Source organism: Lissotriton vulgaris, chromosome 1_2 (assembly GCF_964263255.1).
Source record: "Lissotriton vulgaris chromosome 1_2, aLisVul1.2, whole genome shotgun sequence".
NCBI lineage: Eukaryota > Metazoa > Chordata > Amphibia > Caudata > Salamandridae > Lissotriton > Lissotriton vulgaris.
Genome location: NC_141686.1, coordinates 160,702,854 through 160,716,059, shown reverse-complemented (window position 1 = coordinate 160,716,059; position 13,206 = coordinate 160,702,854). Strand labels below are relative to the sequence as shown.

General features: G+C 42.4%; 1 protein-coding gene across 2 annotated transcripts in view; it reads left to right on the top strand.

The window, feature by feature from the left end:
- The window catches only part of LOC147734740 (aldo-keto reductase family 1 member B1-like), a 293,902-nt gene that overhangs the window by 121,608 nt on the left and 159,088 nt on the right, over nucleotides 1–13,206 (top strand). For both annotated transcript variants that reach the window (XM_086953025.1, XM_086953026.1), the window contains exons 3-5: nucleotides 4,317–4,433; nucleotides 4,634–4,711; nucleotides 5,680–5,802. In XM_086953025.1, the coding sequence (XP_086809151.1) occupies nucleotides 4,317–4,433; nucleotides 4,634–4,711; nucleotides 5,680–5,802 (318 nt within the window). The remainder of the gene's footprint in view (nucleotides 1–4,316; nucleotides 4,434–4,633; nucleotides 4,712–5,679; nucleotides 5,803–13,206) is intronic.

Below are 13,206 nucleotides of genomic sequence, written 5' to 3'. Positions count from 1 at the left end.
AGGTTTTTAAAACAAAACATGGTAGTAGTATTTACATTGGTAAAGTTTTTAATTTTAGTCACTGTTTTCGAATTAGTAAAAGGCAAGTGAAATAAAGCAGTCCAATTATATGACGGATAAAAGGTATAATACGCAGGAACGCAGTTAAGATAAATGGCCAAGGGCTGTTGTGTTTTTTACTCCTGCAACATAAAGTGATCGATAAGAATCTGATATTCAGGCGTATCGGCGACTAAGACAGCAGGCCGAGCATCTTTTGCTCAACGGCTCCGTCATGGGACGAAGAAACGCCCTTTTGCTAAAAAAGGAATATATTTTACTTGCAGGACAGTTGTAAATTTTCCGGGAAAGTACATTAGCCTGAAACATTATAACATATATGTTTAAGAAAAAATAATGTTCGAAAGCAATGAAAAGCGTAATTTTTAGGTCATATGACCTAGCCTTTCATCATTAGAATAACAAAAGTAAAATGAACCAATGAAAAGTTTTATAAACAAGTCACATAACCTGTTATGCTTACGTTACGCGCCGCGCCATGGATCGCTTCCGGGAAGCTGCGCTTCGCGCACCGGAGCACTTCCGGGTGCGCTAACGCGGCGTGTCATATAACGCATTACGCGACAACGTAGGTTCAGAATATAGTCAAAATGTCTCCACCAATCAGCGGTCGGAACACAACCCCTTTCAGTAGTCTAAAATGTTCTGTTAAATGACAACAGAAGGGACAGGCAACAAGAACCATCAGTCAAAGAGGGGAGGGCAAGTTCTTCCCTACCGGGTCACGTTGGGGCGCTACCGGAACTGATCGAATTGGTAGTCTACAGTGTTTCTGGATGTTTCAGACTGAAGCTGGCGTCAGCATGAGAGCACCTTTTGATATTTGCTATTAAAAAACCATTGAAATTCACTGAAAAAACCATAGGTTTTAGCCCATATATAGTTAGGGATTAGCATTTTCAAAACCTTAATTTACTCGCACAAAACCATAGAAATTCGCATATATAGTTAGATGCAATAACTATATATCGCGCACCCGCAACCCACTGCTGATGATGTCACATATTACATCATTCATGACATGGTCAGTGACATCCCTGATGACATCACTGATGACATCTCAAATGACATCATTCATGACATGGTCAGTGACATCACTGATGACATCACTGATGACATCCCTAATGACATCACTGATAACATTTCATTTGTCATTACTGATCACATCACTGATGATATCATTCATGTGATAATACGATCAACCTCTTCAGACTCTAATATAACCTTAGATACAATCAGTGTAAACAGACTCTTACAGACTGTCACTCATCCATGGAGTTCCTCACACACCTAGTCAGTCATGCAAAGAATCAATCACACCTCTATTTCCTAACTATACAGTTATACATACCTTACTTAATCAAACATATACTAACACATATTTACTCTCTTATACAATCCCTGATACAAGTTCAGAATGATCCATACAGCCACTCACACATTCAGTGGCTCTTATGCACAGTTATTTATATATGTCAACTCTTACATGTACTGTGTTTTACATATGTACTTACTTTGACATATAGCACTGATAAATCCAATTACTCACCAATGCACTCATGCTGATAGTCAACCGCCCATACAGCTGTTTTCACATGCACTTTTGAACCCATACATCTAGTGAATCAACTGCTCACACATCTATGCACAGAGTCACACACCTCCCAGCCACCCCCACTCACACACTCACTCTCCCATACAAATATTTGGGCAACCATTCAATAACCCATATAGTTACTCATATAGCTACTGATCAACACATGCAGCAGTTTACAGAACAACAGACATAACGATGCACAAATTTAGACAGTTTAGTCACTAACCCATGCACTCATTGAGACACATTAAATCACTCACTCATACAGTCAGTCATGCACCTACTAAATCCTTCATCCAAACACTTATACATCCACTCATTCTTCAATATCTAAGACATATTTTAACTTTACAGAAACTTACAGTCACTGGATGTTGTCATCAGTGATGTCATCAGTGATGTCATTTGAGATGTCATCAGTGATGTCATCAGTGATGTCACTGACCATGTCATGAATGATGTAATATGTGACATCATCAGCAGTGGGTTGCGGGTGCGCGATATATAGTTATTGCATCTAACTATATATGCGAAATTCTATGGTTTTGTGCGAGTAAATTAAGGTTTTGAAAATGCTAATCCCTAACTATATATGGGCTAAAACCTATGGTTTTTTCAGTGAATATATATATATATATATATATATATATATATATATATACATTGTTTCAAACAAATGCCCTGGAGCTTTGTAGGACGAATACTACAGCGGGCCCCCCTCTGGTTGCCGTTGACTATTCACTCTTGCAAGCAGATGTCATCTTGTCCTGCCTTACGCGTTTCGAGACCTCACGTCTCTCATCAGAGGCAGCTAATTACATGTGGGTGGTGCATTGCTCCTCTTATCAGGCTCTTTCACAGTTTTCATTGGGCCTTTCCGCTTGTTTGGGCGTTCTTTCTCCTCATAGCAGCACAGTGCATGCTGGTATCATGAGTGTAGAGGAGTAATGAAGCGTTGCGCTGTCATCCTATAGTAGGTGCCACTCACTTGTAAAATTTGAAGCATTTTATTTTCCTTTGTAGGATTCTGGATGCTCAAGTGAATTTCATTAGTCTGGCCCGCTGTGCTCACTCGGGCCGGAATGGTTTCCGACAGCAGCCTCTTTTCTTCTTTTAAAGATGGTGCTGTCCTACCACGGCGGGGCTGCCGTGCGATAATAGTCTTAAACAAATGCCCTGGAGATTTGTAGGACGTACACTACAGCGGGCCCCCCTCTGGTTGCCGTTGACTATTCACTCTTGCAAGACTATTTTTTTAAATCGCGGTGTATGCGCACGGTACGCGTACCCTACGCGTACAGTGCGGGTACTTCACAATTTATTTATTTTTGCCCTTGGGGGACCTTTTGGGACCCCCTGAGAAGGGCTAGAGGGTTGGGGGGTCTCTACCCTGCCCCCTTTTCGTGTTTTCCACTCTTGTTTTGGGCTCTCTTGTGCCTCAGTTCTCCTAAAAAACAAGATGGTGGCCAACACTTCCTGGTTTGGACAGTTTGGAATGTTGACAGTCGACTGCCAGCCAATCAGAAACTCGCTCGCACACGTAAGGGTACGCGCGAGTACGCGTACCGTACGCATACGGTGCGCGTGCGGTGAGCGCATATAGATATATAATTTGATCAAATTCAATTTTCTCAACAACTACTGGAGGGATTTTCACCAAATATAGAAAAGGCACATCTGCATACCAGGCCCTACCATTTTGCCAAGTTTGGTTTAATTCCATTCAGCCGTTCGGGCTGTAGCCGTTTCTAAAGGTCCCATAGAAAATGCCATTTGAAAAATTTCAAATTCAATTTTCTCAAGAACTACTGGAGGGATTTACACCAAACATACAAAAGGCACTGCTGCATACCAGTCCCTACCATTTTGCCAAATCTGGTATAATTCCGTTCAGCCGTTCGAGCTGTAGCCTTGTCAGAATGTCCTTATGGAAATTAACATGGGGAAAACACGTTTTGGGACCCCCCTTTTTTCTCGGCCCCCGCTTGACGAATCCCCCCGAAACTTCCAGAGAAGTCTGGAGCGCAGCGAGGTAAATTTAAGGAAAATTACAGGCAGATCCCTCAATCGGCGCCAAAGTTATTCCCAATAGAATGTTCGGAATTTCCTATGGTAACTGGGTCCTAACTATACCTACTTGCGACCGCCAGTAGTTAATATATATATATTCCAATTGAGTTTGCTCGCAAATGAAGACACCTCTCACAGCATTCCCTTTCACCTTTTTTATTCAGGAGGCAGCAGCCGGCAGAAAAGGCCCTCTCAACGTTAGTGAACACTGTTGATGCCATATGCATTTCGGAACACTTTCCTTTGTCTGTAGCTTGGCGTGTAAGGGGGAAAGGGGTCGCACACTCAATTTATTCAGGTGATACTGCAGTTCTTAGTCCCGCCCCACTGGGTGTGTGCTCACTATGCACTCTGGTTAATGTCGTTTTTAGCAAAGTAGTTTTCTGTAGTGGATGTCGCTTACTCTCTCCTTCCTGCTGCACTTGGAGCACGGATTGAAGCATTCAGCAGGTCCATTGAGCAGATACCAATTTCAATTACTATTCACTTGGTTTAGAATTGAACTGAATTTGTGTATTTTTTTCTAACTTTGCCAGTAGTGGACACTTGAACCTCACTCTTCAAGTAACAAAACTATTTTCTCTTGTAGCTCTGGTGCACATTTCATGAGAAATCGATGGTGAAGGTTGGATGTCAGAAAACTCTGGATGCGCTGAAGCTGGACTATCTTGATATGTACCTGATCCACTGGCCAATGGGGTTCAAGGTGCATTTGTATATCAGTGTTTTTCTATATTGTTTATTCTGCACAGTGTAAACATAACGAAGCTCTACTAATTCACCACATTGCCATTATGCTTTGGATGAGGTCACTGAATACGCATTTGCCTTTAGAAAGGATGCAAAGGTGTGCAACCAGAACCCAAAAAGGTTCTTATGTGAGATGTTTTTATTTTCCTTTGACAGGCCGGTGACTCGCTGATGCCACTTGATGAAAATGGGCATGCAATCAGGAGCAACGCTACCATTCTGGAGACTTGGGAGGTAGGATTGGGAAGGCTGTGCTGATCCAGGAGACCCGCTATCAATGAAGGATGAGTTATGGATGTCTATAGTGACCCATAGTGAGACTGATACTTTTGCTGTTTCATGACCACTGTTTTGCATGTCCACTCAGGGATATGTTTAGATTTTGCCCTCTACCTCTGTTTGGTGTTACAATAGAACACACACTTTGGTGATACTATCACTAGACATACATAGACGTATGAGAATGTGTTGAAAACTAATTTTAAAAAGGTATATATTTGGTTTTATTTCGAATGAACAATGACTTTTGCCACATTTTGTAATCAAACAGATAGCATTCACTGCTGAGCACTTAACTACCTCTTACTAATCGTTGGCAAGTTGGCTCTCCACCAGCTATGGTTGCCACATCCTCACTACAACACTTTAAAATGATGGAGTTTTTATTTTATTTTCTGGGTGAAATTGCAAGTTCAAAACTGTGCTCCAAGAAGATTCAATTCTTGTACAGTCACATTGTTTTTCTTGTATGGTGCTCGATTATGATGTTTCTCTGTGTGGTGTGGATTGCGGGGTATAAGGTCTCAGATTGTGTTGCTTTTGGTCTACCTTAGGTATTTTTAGGGTGGGGAGAATTGTAGGTGTGTTTGCCCTGATAATTGTGAATTCTTTGTGCTTTATGAATTTGTGTATCTTTGGTGCTACATGGAATCATGCAGTATTTGTTGCCGTGGAATCTTGGTCATTGTTACTGGTGTATTTTTCTAGACAATGTGGATAAATATATTTATTGTACTTAGGAGCCTTTTGTACTGGTTGTATTACAGTTAGATTGTGACTTGCTTTTTCTGATGCCCGGGGCTCTAAAGATTTTAGACTTTATGGGGCTGTAAGCAGGCTACCATCTGTTTACCATTGGATCGCTGCGTCTTTGCAGTATGTTGGGGCTTGTGGACACTCACATCTCATTTGACCTCTTGAAGGGCATGGAAGAGTTGATGGATGCAGGTATGGTGAAGGCCATTGGAATATCCAACTTCAATCATGCTCAGACGGAAGCCATCTTGAACAAGCCAGGACTTAAATATAAGCCAGCAACCAATCAGGTAAAGCTTTCTTCAAAGCTGCATGAGATGAAGTCAGATTGTATTAATAGATGATCACAATAATAATTCTTGCTGCCTTTATTAACACATATTTGGGTGTGTACTGTTGTTGTTCACTGTTTAATGGCCACTCAGATTCAGTGGGCTATAGTCACAGTGATCAGTAATCCAGGCAGAGGGGGCAATCCATAACTGAGATCCCCTAGGTAGTGACTATGAAACCAATCTATCTTCAAGGTTCCTAAACTTTAGTACGGATTTATGAAATATTCACACAAAGCAGCTGCGTTGCGTGAAAGGGAGAGAGCGGAATGTCATTATATCTACTAATATATCAGCTCTACCTAAGCTGGCACATGTTTGGCTGCCATGCTCTAACAAAGCACACCAGTGTGCCATGGTGCAAGGGTGTGTGTGTTCTGTAAGCATAGTTTTTGCACTGGAAGGGGACCTTTCCAGTACAAAAGCTATCATTTAACACTTTCACACTTTGTATGTGTGCTGTAGAATGAAACACACATTCAAAGTAGATGCAATTGGAAAAATGAGGGAAAAGGATAGCATTTGTCTTTGTTACACCTGCCTCGACGAGGCATGGAATTCTGTTGTGAATCGCTGTCTTGTAGATAAGGATTTGTCACAAAACCCATGGGAGGTTGCATGTGAACGCTCATATACCACCCATGGAACATCCCCCGGACACAAAGCAATGCAAAGCAGCGCTTAGCTAAACTTTGTGTTATTTCGGGAAACTATATAACACAAATCCTTACTTGCATCGCATAGTAAATTCTAGCTTAATACTTTGCGTGGTGTTTGCACTACAAAAGTAAACCAAAACTAGAGTAAATCCGGGCCTAAATAATTTTCATGTGCACACTTCTCAAACTGTTATCTCATAGGAAAAGTTTTCCAAATATAAATAATAGCAAGCCATTTCAATATAGCTATTCAAAGACAACTTATCCTCTTTATTTTATGAATGTAACGTACAGGTAATACAGCAATGCACTGAATTAAACTCACCTTTAAAAGAAAGGTGGGAGTGTAACTCTGTACAAAAAAAAGTTAAGTACGTAGTGCATACCTTTTACGTCAACTATGTAAATGTGACCATGAAAAATCATGCAATATGACTTCACTCAGTGCAAAACAGGCAATGAACGAAGTGCCTCACACTGAATGCTGTGCTGGGAGGAAGCAAATTGCAAATGACACTTAAATCGATTAAATGGATAGAGAGGTTTGACTGAAAGTCCCTGCACAAATGTATTTTCATTTGGATGTCATTAAATATGTACCAGCGAACAGCTAAAGCTGTCACAAGGCCAGACCTAAAACATATGAAAGGGGTCGAGATGGGCCACTGTCTTATAAAAGTTTAACTTTAAGGCAGAAGAAGTGACATAACATGCCCTTTGATCCCAATGCCATCAAATATGTTACATCATATGATCTTTGACGTGTGGTTACCCTCCTCTAAACTAGGTTTCTCAGCTTTTATTACCTCTTGCTCACCTGTGTTTATCACCTGTTACTGTCTTGATCATCTTCCTCACGATCACCTTATATCTCACTTGTGTTTCCTTCTGTCAATTGACTTTATCACCTGTTCTCTTCTTCACCTCTCTTTTACCTGTTTTCCACCTCAAAGCCCCTTTGTCTATCTCTTTCTTGCCTGTATCTGTCTCAGTATCACCTCCATGGCTCTCACCCTTCCACCTCCTCCCGCCCACTCATCCTGGTTGTTCTTCCAACCTCCTTCTGTGTCTCCCTCGACTCTCTAAATTTAATGACCTCTCTATATCCTATTCAGCTCTGTCATTTTCTCACCACCCTTTCAATTGTCCCTCTTCTTTCAGCTGTCACTGTATCACCTGTTAGTCTCTCCACTTCTCTTTGTTGTCTTTCTAGCCTGTCTCTTTAACAAACCTCTCTTTTACATCTGGCTTCCCTTCACTCTAAATTGTCTCTCTCAGCATTGTCTCAGTTACATCACTCAATTGTCTGCCCACCGTCTGCCTCTCTTTCTCTCAAATCTCTTTCCTTGTAATCTCTCATCTGCCTACCGCTAACTCTCAGCTGCCTCTTTATTAGTTTCCTTACCTATCCATCTCTGATCTACATCTTTCTTACAAGTCTCACCTAACTGTTGTATATTTATACTTACATAAATATGTCTACCTGGTGTCTGTAGTCCTTTCTTAGTGTTCCTACCTTCTCTATCTCCCATGTTATCTATCTGTGTTCTATTTGTGGTGTTGAGGATTCCAGCCCTGGCAGTTGGTTTGGTCAGCTGTGGGGTTTCTCTGCTCTGTGTCTTAACTTATCTTGTAACTTAATAAATACTCCTAACTACAAGAAGACGTGTCCTGCTGCCTGCTTAATTCCATTTACAACACGAACTCTACCTGCCTCTCAGTTTCCTGTCACCAGCTGTTCTTTTATTACTTTTCTCACATTGGTCTTTCCCCTCTTTCTGCCTCTTACCTATTTCTTTCTCATCTGCCTCTATCTATATCATATCTCTAATATTGTCATCCCCTTTCACTTGTGTTCTCCTCTCTCTGACTCTCAGCTGTATCTTTGTAATTTATAGGTCTTTCCCCTATCATTCTTACCTGTCTCACTCTCTTTGACACCTGTCTGTATCTCTTTCACACAAGTCACCTCAGTCTGATGTCTCTTTAATCCTTCTCTCTGTCTCTCTCACACATGCACCCCAGCTTGTGTCTCTCAAAGTCTCACATATCTCTTTGTAGATTCCACTTCCTGTTGTTACTTTTGTTTGTCCCTAATTTCCCCAATGCCTCTTTACACCTGTCTATGTCTCCTCCTTCTCACTGCTGTCTTTCCTGCTCTCCCGCATGCCCAGGGTAGCAGGAAACACAGAGTCATCTTCTAACTGGCATCTACTCTGCTTGAAACAATAAATAATTGGTGTGCACGTTTGTGCCTTTCCTCTGTGGCAAGGGGTCGCCTGCTAATTGCAAGAGGCCGAATGAGGGAAACCAGAGATCACAGGTGCGATCCCTGGCAACTCCTAAATTACATCCATTGGGGGATGGGATGCTGAGAGGTCCAGGAAACTGAGGCCATACAGTAGAGGGCAGGACTGGGATACCGTGAAGGAGCTACTCTAGCCCCAAACCTGGTGTGCTGCTTACAAAGTCTTCCAAACATTTGCTCCAAGGCAATGGTGCTTAACCTTCTAATTTCTGCGGCCCTCACTTAATAATTACTGTAACCCAGGGAAACTGATGAATTATGATTAGAATCTGGGGACCCCCAACTGAGTCATATGATGTGGTTGATTGGGTTGAGAGATGCAGTGAGTGTCGTGAGGAGCGGAGCCACGGTGGAAACAAGATCACAACATACCCATTTATTAGGTACAGCAAACACAGCGTCAGCGCACCGCCGCCTTCAGCCAGCAGCCGCTCAACTGACAGGAAGCGTGCGCCTCACGGAATCGAACATTGGCATATCAACATTCCACCGTGGCGCAAGGAGCGGAGCCACTGTGGAAACAAGATCACAACATCATACCTGGAAGCCAGGGATCCCAAGCTAAGCATTTTCTATGATCTGAATTAAAAAAAATACACAAATACAAAAACAAGCATCCATCAAATAAAGGTTCAAATTAATAAATATTTTAATTCACTAACAAATATATAAAGTCAAAATGTTAATAAGAAGCTTAGATGTTTTCTAATTTCAGTTGAGGCCACTCATCGTCCATCCTAAATTTGGCATGGTATGCTTGCACTGCTCCCATAAATCAATCTTAGGATACTAACTTTTTATCCTCCAACTTCAAATGTGTTCACATTTACTAAAACATTTTCAATTGTACATTTTTTTATTTATATACACTTTCCTAATCTGTTAATAGTATATTATTTTCTAATTAGTCGAGGACTCCCTGAGTAGACTGCGCAGGCCTCCCTGGGTCACCGGACCAAAGGTTAAGAACAACTGCTCAAGGGGCAGACTAGATTGACCATTGGCAACTGCTGGAGAGCATGGCTGGGATAGGTGTGCTGCTTCCCAAACTCCCCCGATAGCATGAAGTTAGAAAGAAGTGATTGTTGGTTGCAGTGGTAGTAATGCCGAAATGGAAATATGAGATCGGGAGGAAATTCTGTGATTCTTTGAACTTTGGAGAATAGCTCCGAAGTGACAACACTTGCACTAGTAGCTCATGGAAGAGGGAAGAGCTAGGCAGGCAAAATTTACACAGCTAAGCAAAACTGACCAATATATGGTTGGGATGACAGTGGCAAATGATTTGGTTTAGAGGCACGACGACAACGTACAGGACCATCTTTAACCCAAGTATTGCAGGCCATTGAGAAGTCTAGCTCGACACTGTGACGCAAAAATATACCATCACAACAGAGGACAAGATAGTCAATGAAAAGTCAGAAAAGATAGAACAAGCAGTGGAACAAAAGCAAAAAGAATGTTTTAGCTGATAACAGCATTGACAGAGTGAGGTGACAGGTGTGAGAGAGATACAGACTGGTGTCAAGTAGAGGGTGACAGTTGAGAAAAATTGGTGACCAATAAACAGCGATAGAGAAGCCCCGGTAAAAGGGTATACAGAATGAGAGCTATGAGTGATGTAGATAGAGACAGACATCTGAGAGACAAGTGGAGATGTTGTATGAAAATAGATTTCAGAGATGGGCAGGTCACGCAAGTAATAAAGCGGCATCTGAGAGTTAGTGGGGTGGCAGATGAGAGAGGTGAGAGACTTCTGGGCACTAACAACGAAAGATTAGAACTTATAAAACAGATTTAAGGTCTCTGAGGGGAAGTGCAGAGGGAGCAACCTCTTCTTTGTCGGTTTTCTGAAACAAGCAGAAGGCCTGGGCCTAGACTTGTTTCTATGACAATGGAGTTAAAAAAAACAGGTACTGGAAGGATTGGCAAACATTTTTGTCTATGGAAGGGGCCCATAGAGAACTGGTCTGGTTCTGCCACCCGGAGCAGCAATTATAGCTAGGATATTCAACTGAAGAGACAGAGGTGTAATTCAAGGACAAGTGATAAGAATTGTCCCACATTACACCTGAAACATACAGAAGTTACGGAAGACCTCCCAAGAAGTGAAACTAAAATTCCAAGCCAAGGGCAAGAAACACATTCTGGAGCACCCACCAAGCTGTGGGTAACCCTCAAAAGATAGTCATACATCTTCTCCATCAGTTAAGAAGATAGGGATTGGTTGGGCACGGGTGATTAAATAAAACTAACTGGAACCTCAAGTAAGCAGCAGGAGCCCATGAAGGGATGACAGACAATCACAAAGTCATCCTCAGCAAGGAAAGAGAGGACCTTTCCGGTGGAGTCCCATACTGCATAACAGAATTCTGGTGAGCGATAACAATACAATAGCAGTGACAGACAACCAATGAGAGAGTTGATGGATATCCATACGAACATTGATCCTGAGTAGAATCTGAAGAGCAGAGACTTGACATGAACCATTACACATAGGTATTTGGTGGTGATGGAACTCAGGTTTGAGTTTCCTAGCATAGAGCATTAGAAATAAAATGAGTGGGATATGTATATGTGAGCTGAAATTGAGTGACTTGGAACCAGTTTGTAGCGGAGTTTTTATCTCAGAGATCGGTCACACATTCAGAAGATTATGGATAAGTCTAAGCTGGTAAAGAGAAGGGGGATTGTCCCCTCCCTCACATCCAACATATCCAGGAAACAAAGGTGCTGTATTGTTAGACTGTGCATCCTTGGCATGGTTTCAGCTGTCTTTTTACCTCTGCCTCCTATATTTGTGCTGGATTTCGTTTTTGCTGGTCTAGACGCTTTGGGCACTTTGCCACTGCTGATCAGTGCCAAAGTGTAAGTGCGCCTTATGTAAATTGTGCATATGGGTTGGTATTTCCACGATTGGCTTATTTGATTTACCACTAAGTCCCTAGTACAGTGCACTGTGTGTGTCTAAGGCCTATAAATCAAATTCTGCTAGTCCGCCTGCAGCACTGATTGTGACACTCACACAAGCAGCCTTTCAGAGGGTTCCCAGATCTGCCATTCCAGTGTCTGTGCTCAGCTTTTACTGGCATGTCCACTTTGCAAGTGCCCCCACTTGCCAAGCCCTAAACCTTCCATTTTATGACACGTAAGTCACCCCTAAGGTAGGAACCACGTACCCCTATGGGCAGGGTGCAGTGTACATAAAAGGTAGGACATGTACTGGTGTGTGTAACATGTCCTGATAGTGAACTACAGTGTAATTAATTTTTCACTATCAAAGGGCTATCTGTCCCATAGGATATAATGGGAATTTATTTATAGCATCTTATAAGTAAAACTTTCTATTGGGACAAGGTAGAATGATGGAGTTTAGTATGCCTAAACTCAGAATATAAAAATGCATCTATTAGTAAAGATGAGTTTTATATTGTGTGTTTGAAAATACCACTTTTAGAAAGTGGATATTTTCTTTTTAGCCATCATGTGTGCCTCCACTGGTTTGTGGATTGACTGTTTGACTTTGGAGTGACCAAAGCTGGGGATATGCATTCACTGCAGACAGCCACTGGGTGGGTTAAGGTGTGTCCTGCCTTTTCTGGACGAGTCAGGGCTGGGGTGAATAGACCTGGCCTGCATTTAGAGTAGTGGTAGGAGATTTCATTGGACCTGAAATGTCCTGGTCTGCCTTACACACCGCTGTCTTCACCTTTTGCCAGGAAGCTGGACCAGAAAGGACAGAACTGATTTGGATTGAGCACAGGGCCTTTCTGCCACAAGAGAAAAAAGAGAAATGCAGTATAAATATTGGGTCCCATACCTCAGAACTTTGGAAATCACTTGGATCAAGAAATCTGCCAAGAAGAAGAGCTGGGAAAGCTCTGAGGAGGGACTACCACTTTGCTGTGTGCTTGGCTGTTTTGGCCTGCAGTAGCTGCATCTGTCTTGGGCAGAGAAAGGACTGGACTGAACTTTCCATAACTTTTTCTGCTTAATGTTTCCAAAGGCTTAAAGTAGATCTTGCCCCCTGTTTAAAAAGTCTTAGGAACAGCAAAGATGTTACCTTCCTCTGGGTACCGCCACTCGGACCGTGGGTTCCAGTTGCCACAGATGAAAACCTCAGTCCGACGCCGTCAAAGATAGCGCTGCTGGCTCCATGATCTGAAGGCACTGCAACCCCGGTCTCACCGATGACGACAACTGCCGCCAACGAGCTGCTGTTTGCAAAACAACCTGTGGCCATCGCAACCTGCACCGCCTCGGATGACTCCGCCGCCCTGGTCTAACTGAGGACGACGCTGCAAGCTGACACCAGTGCTACTGCCTGAACCGTGGTTTAGAGGCAACGCTCGTAAGTCATATGGCGCACCGACACATCCCACAACGCAGTCTGGG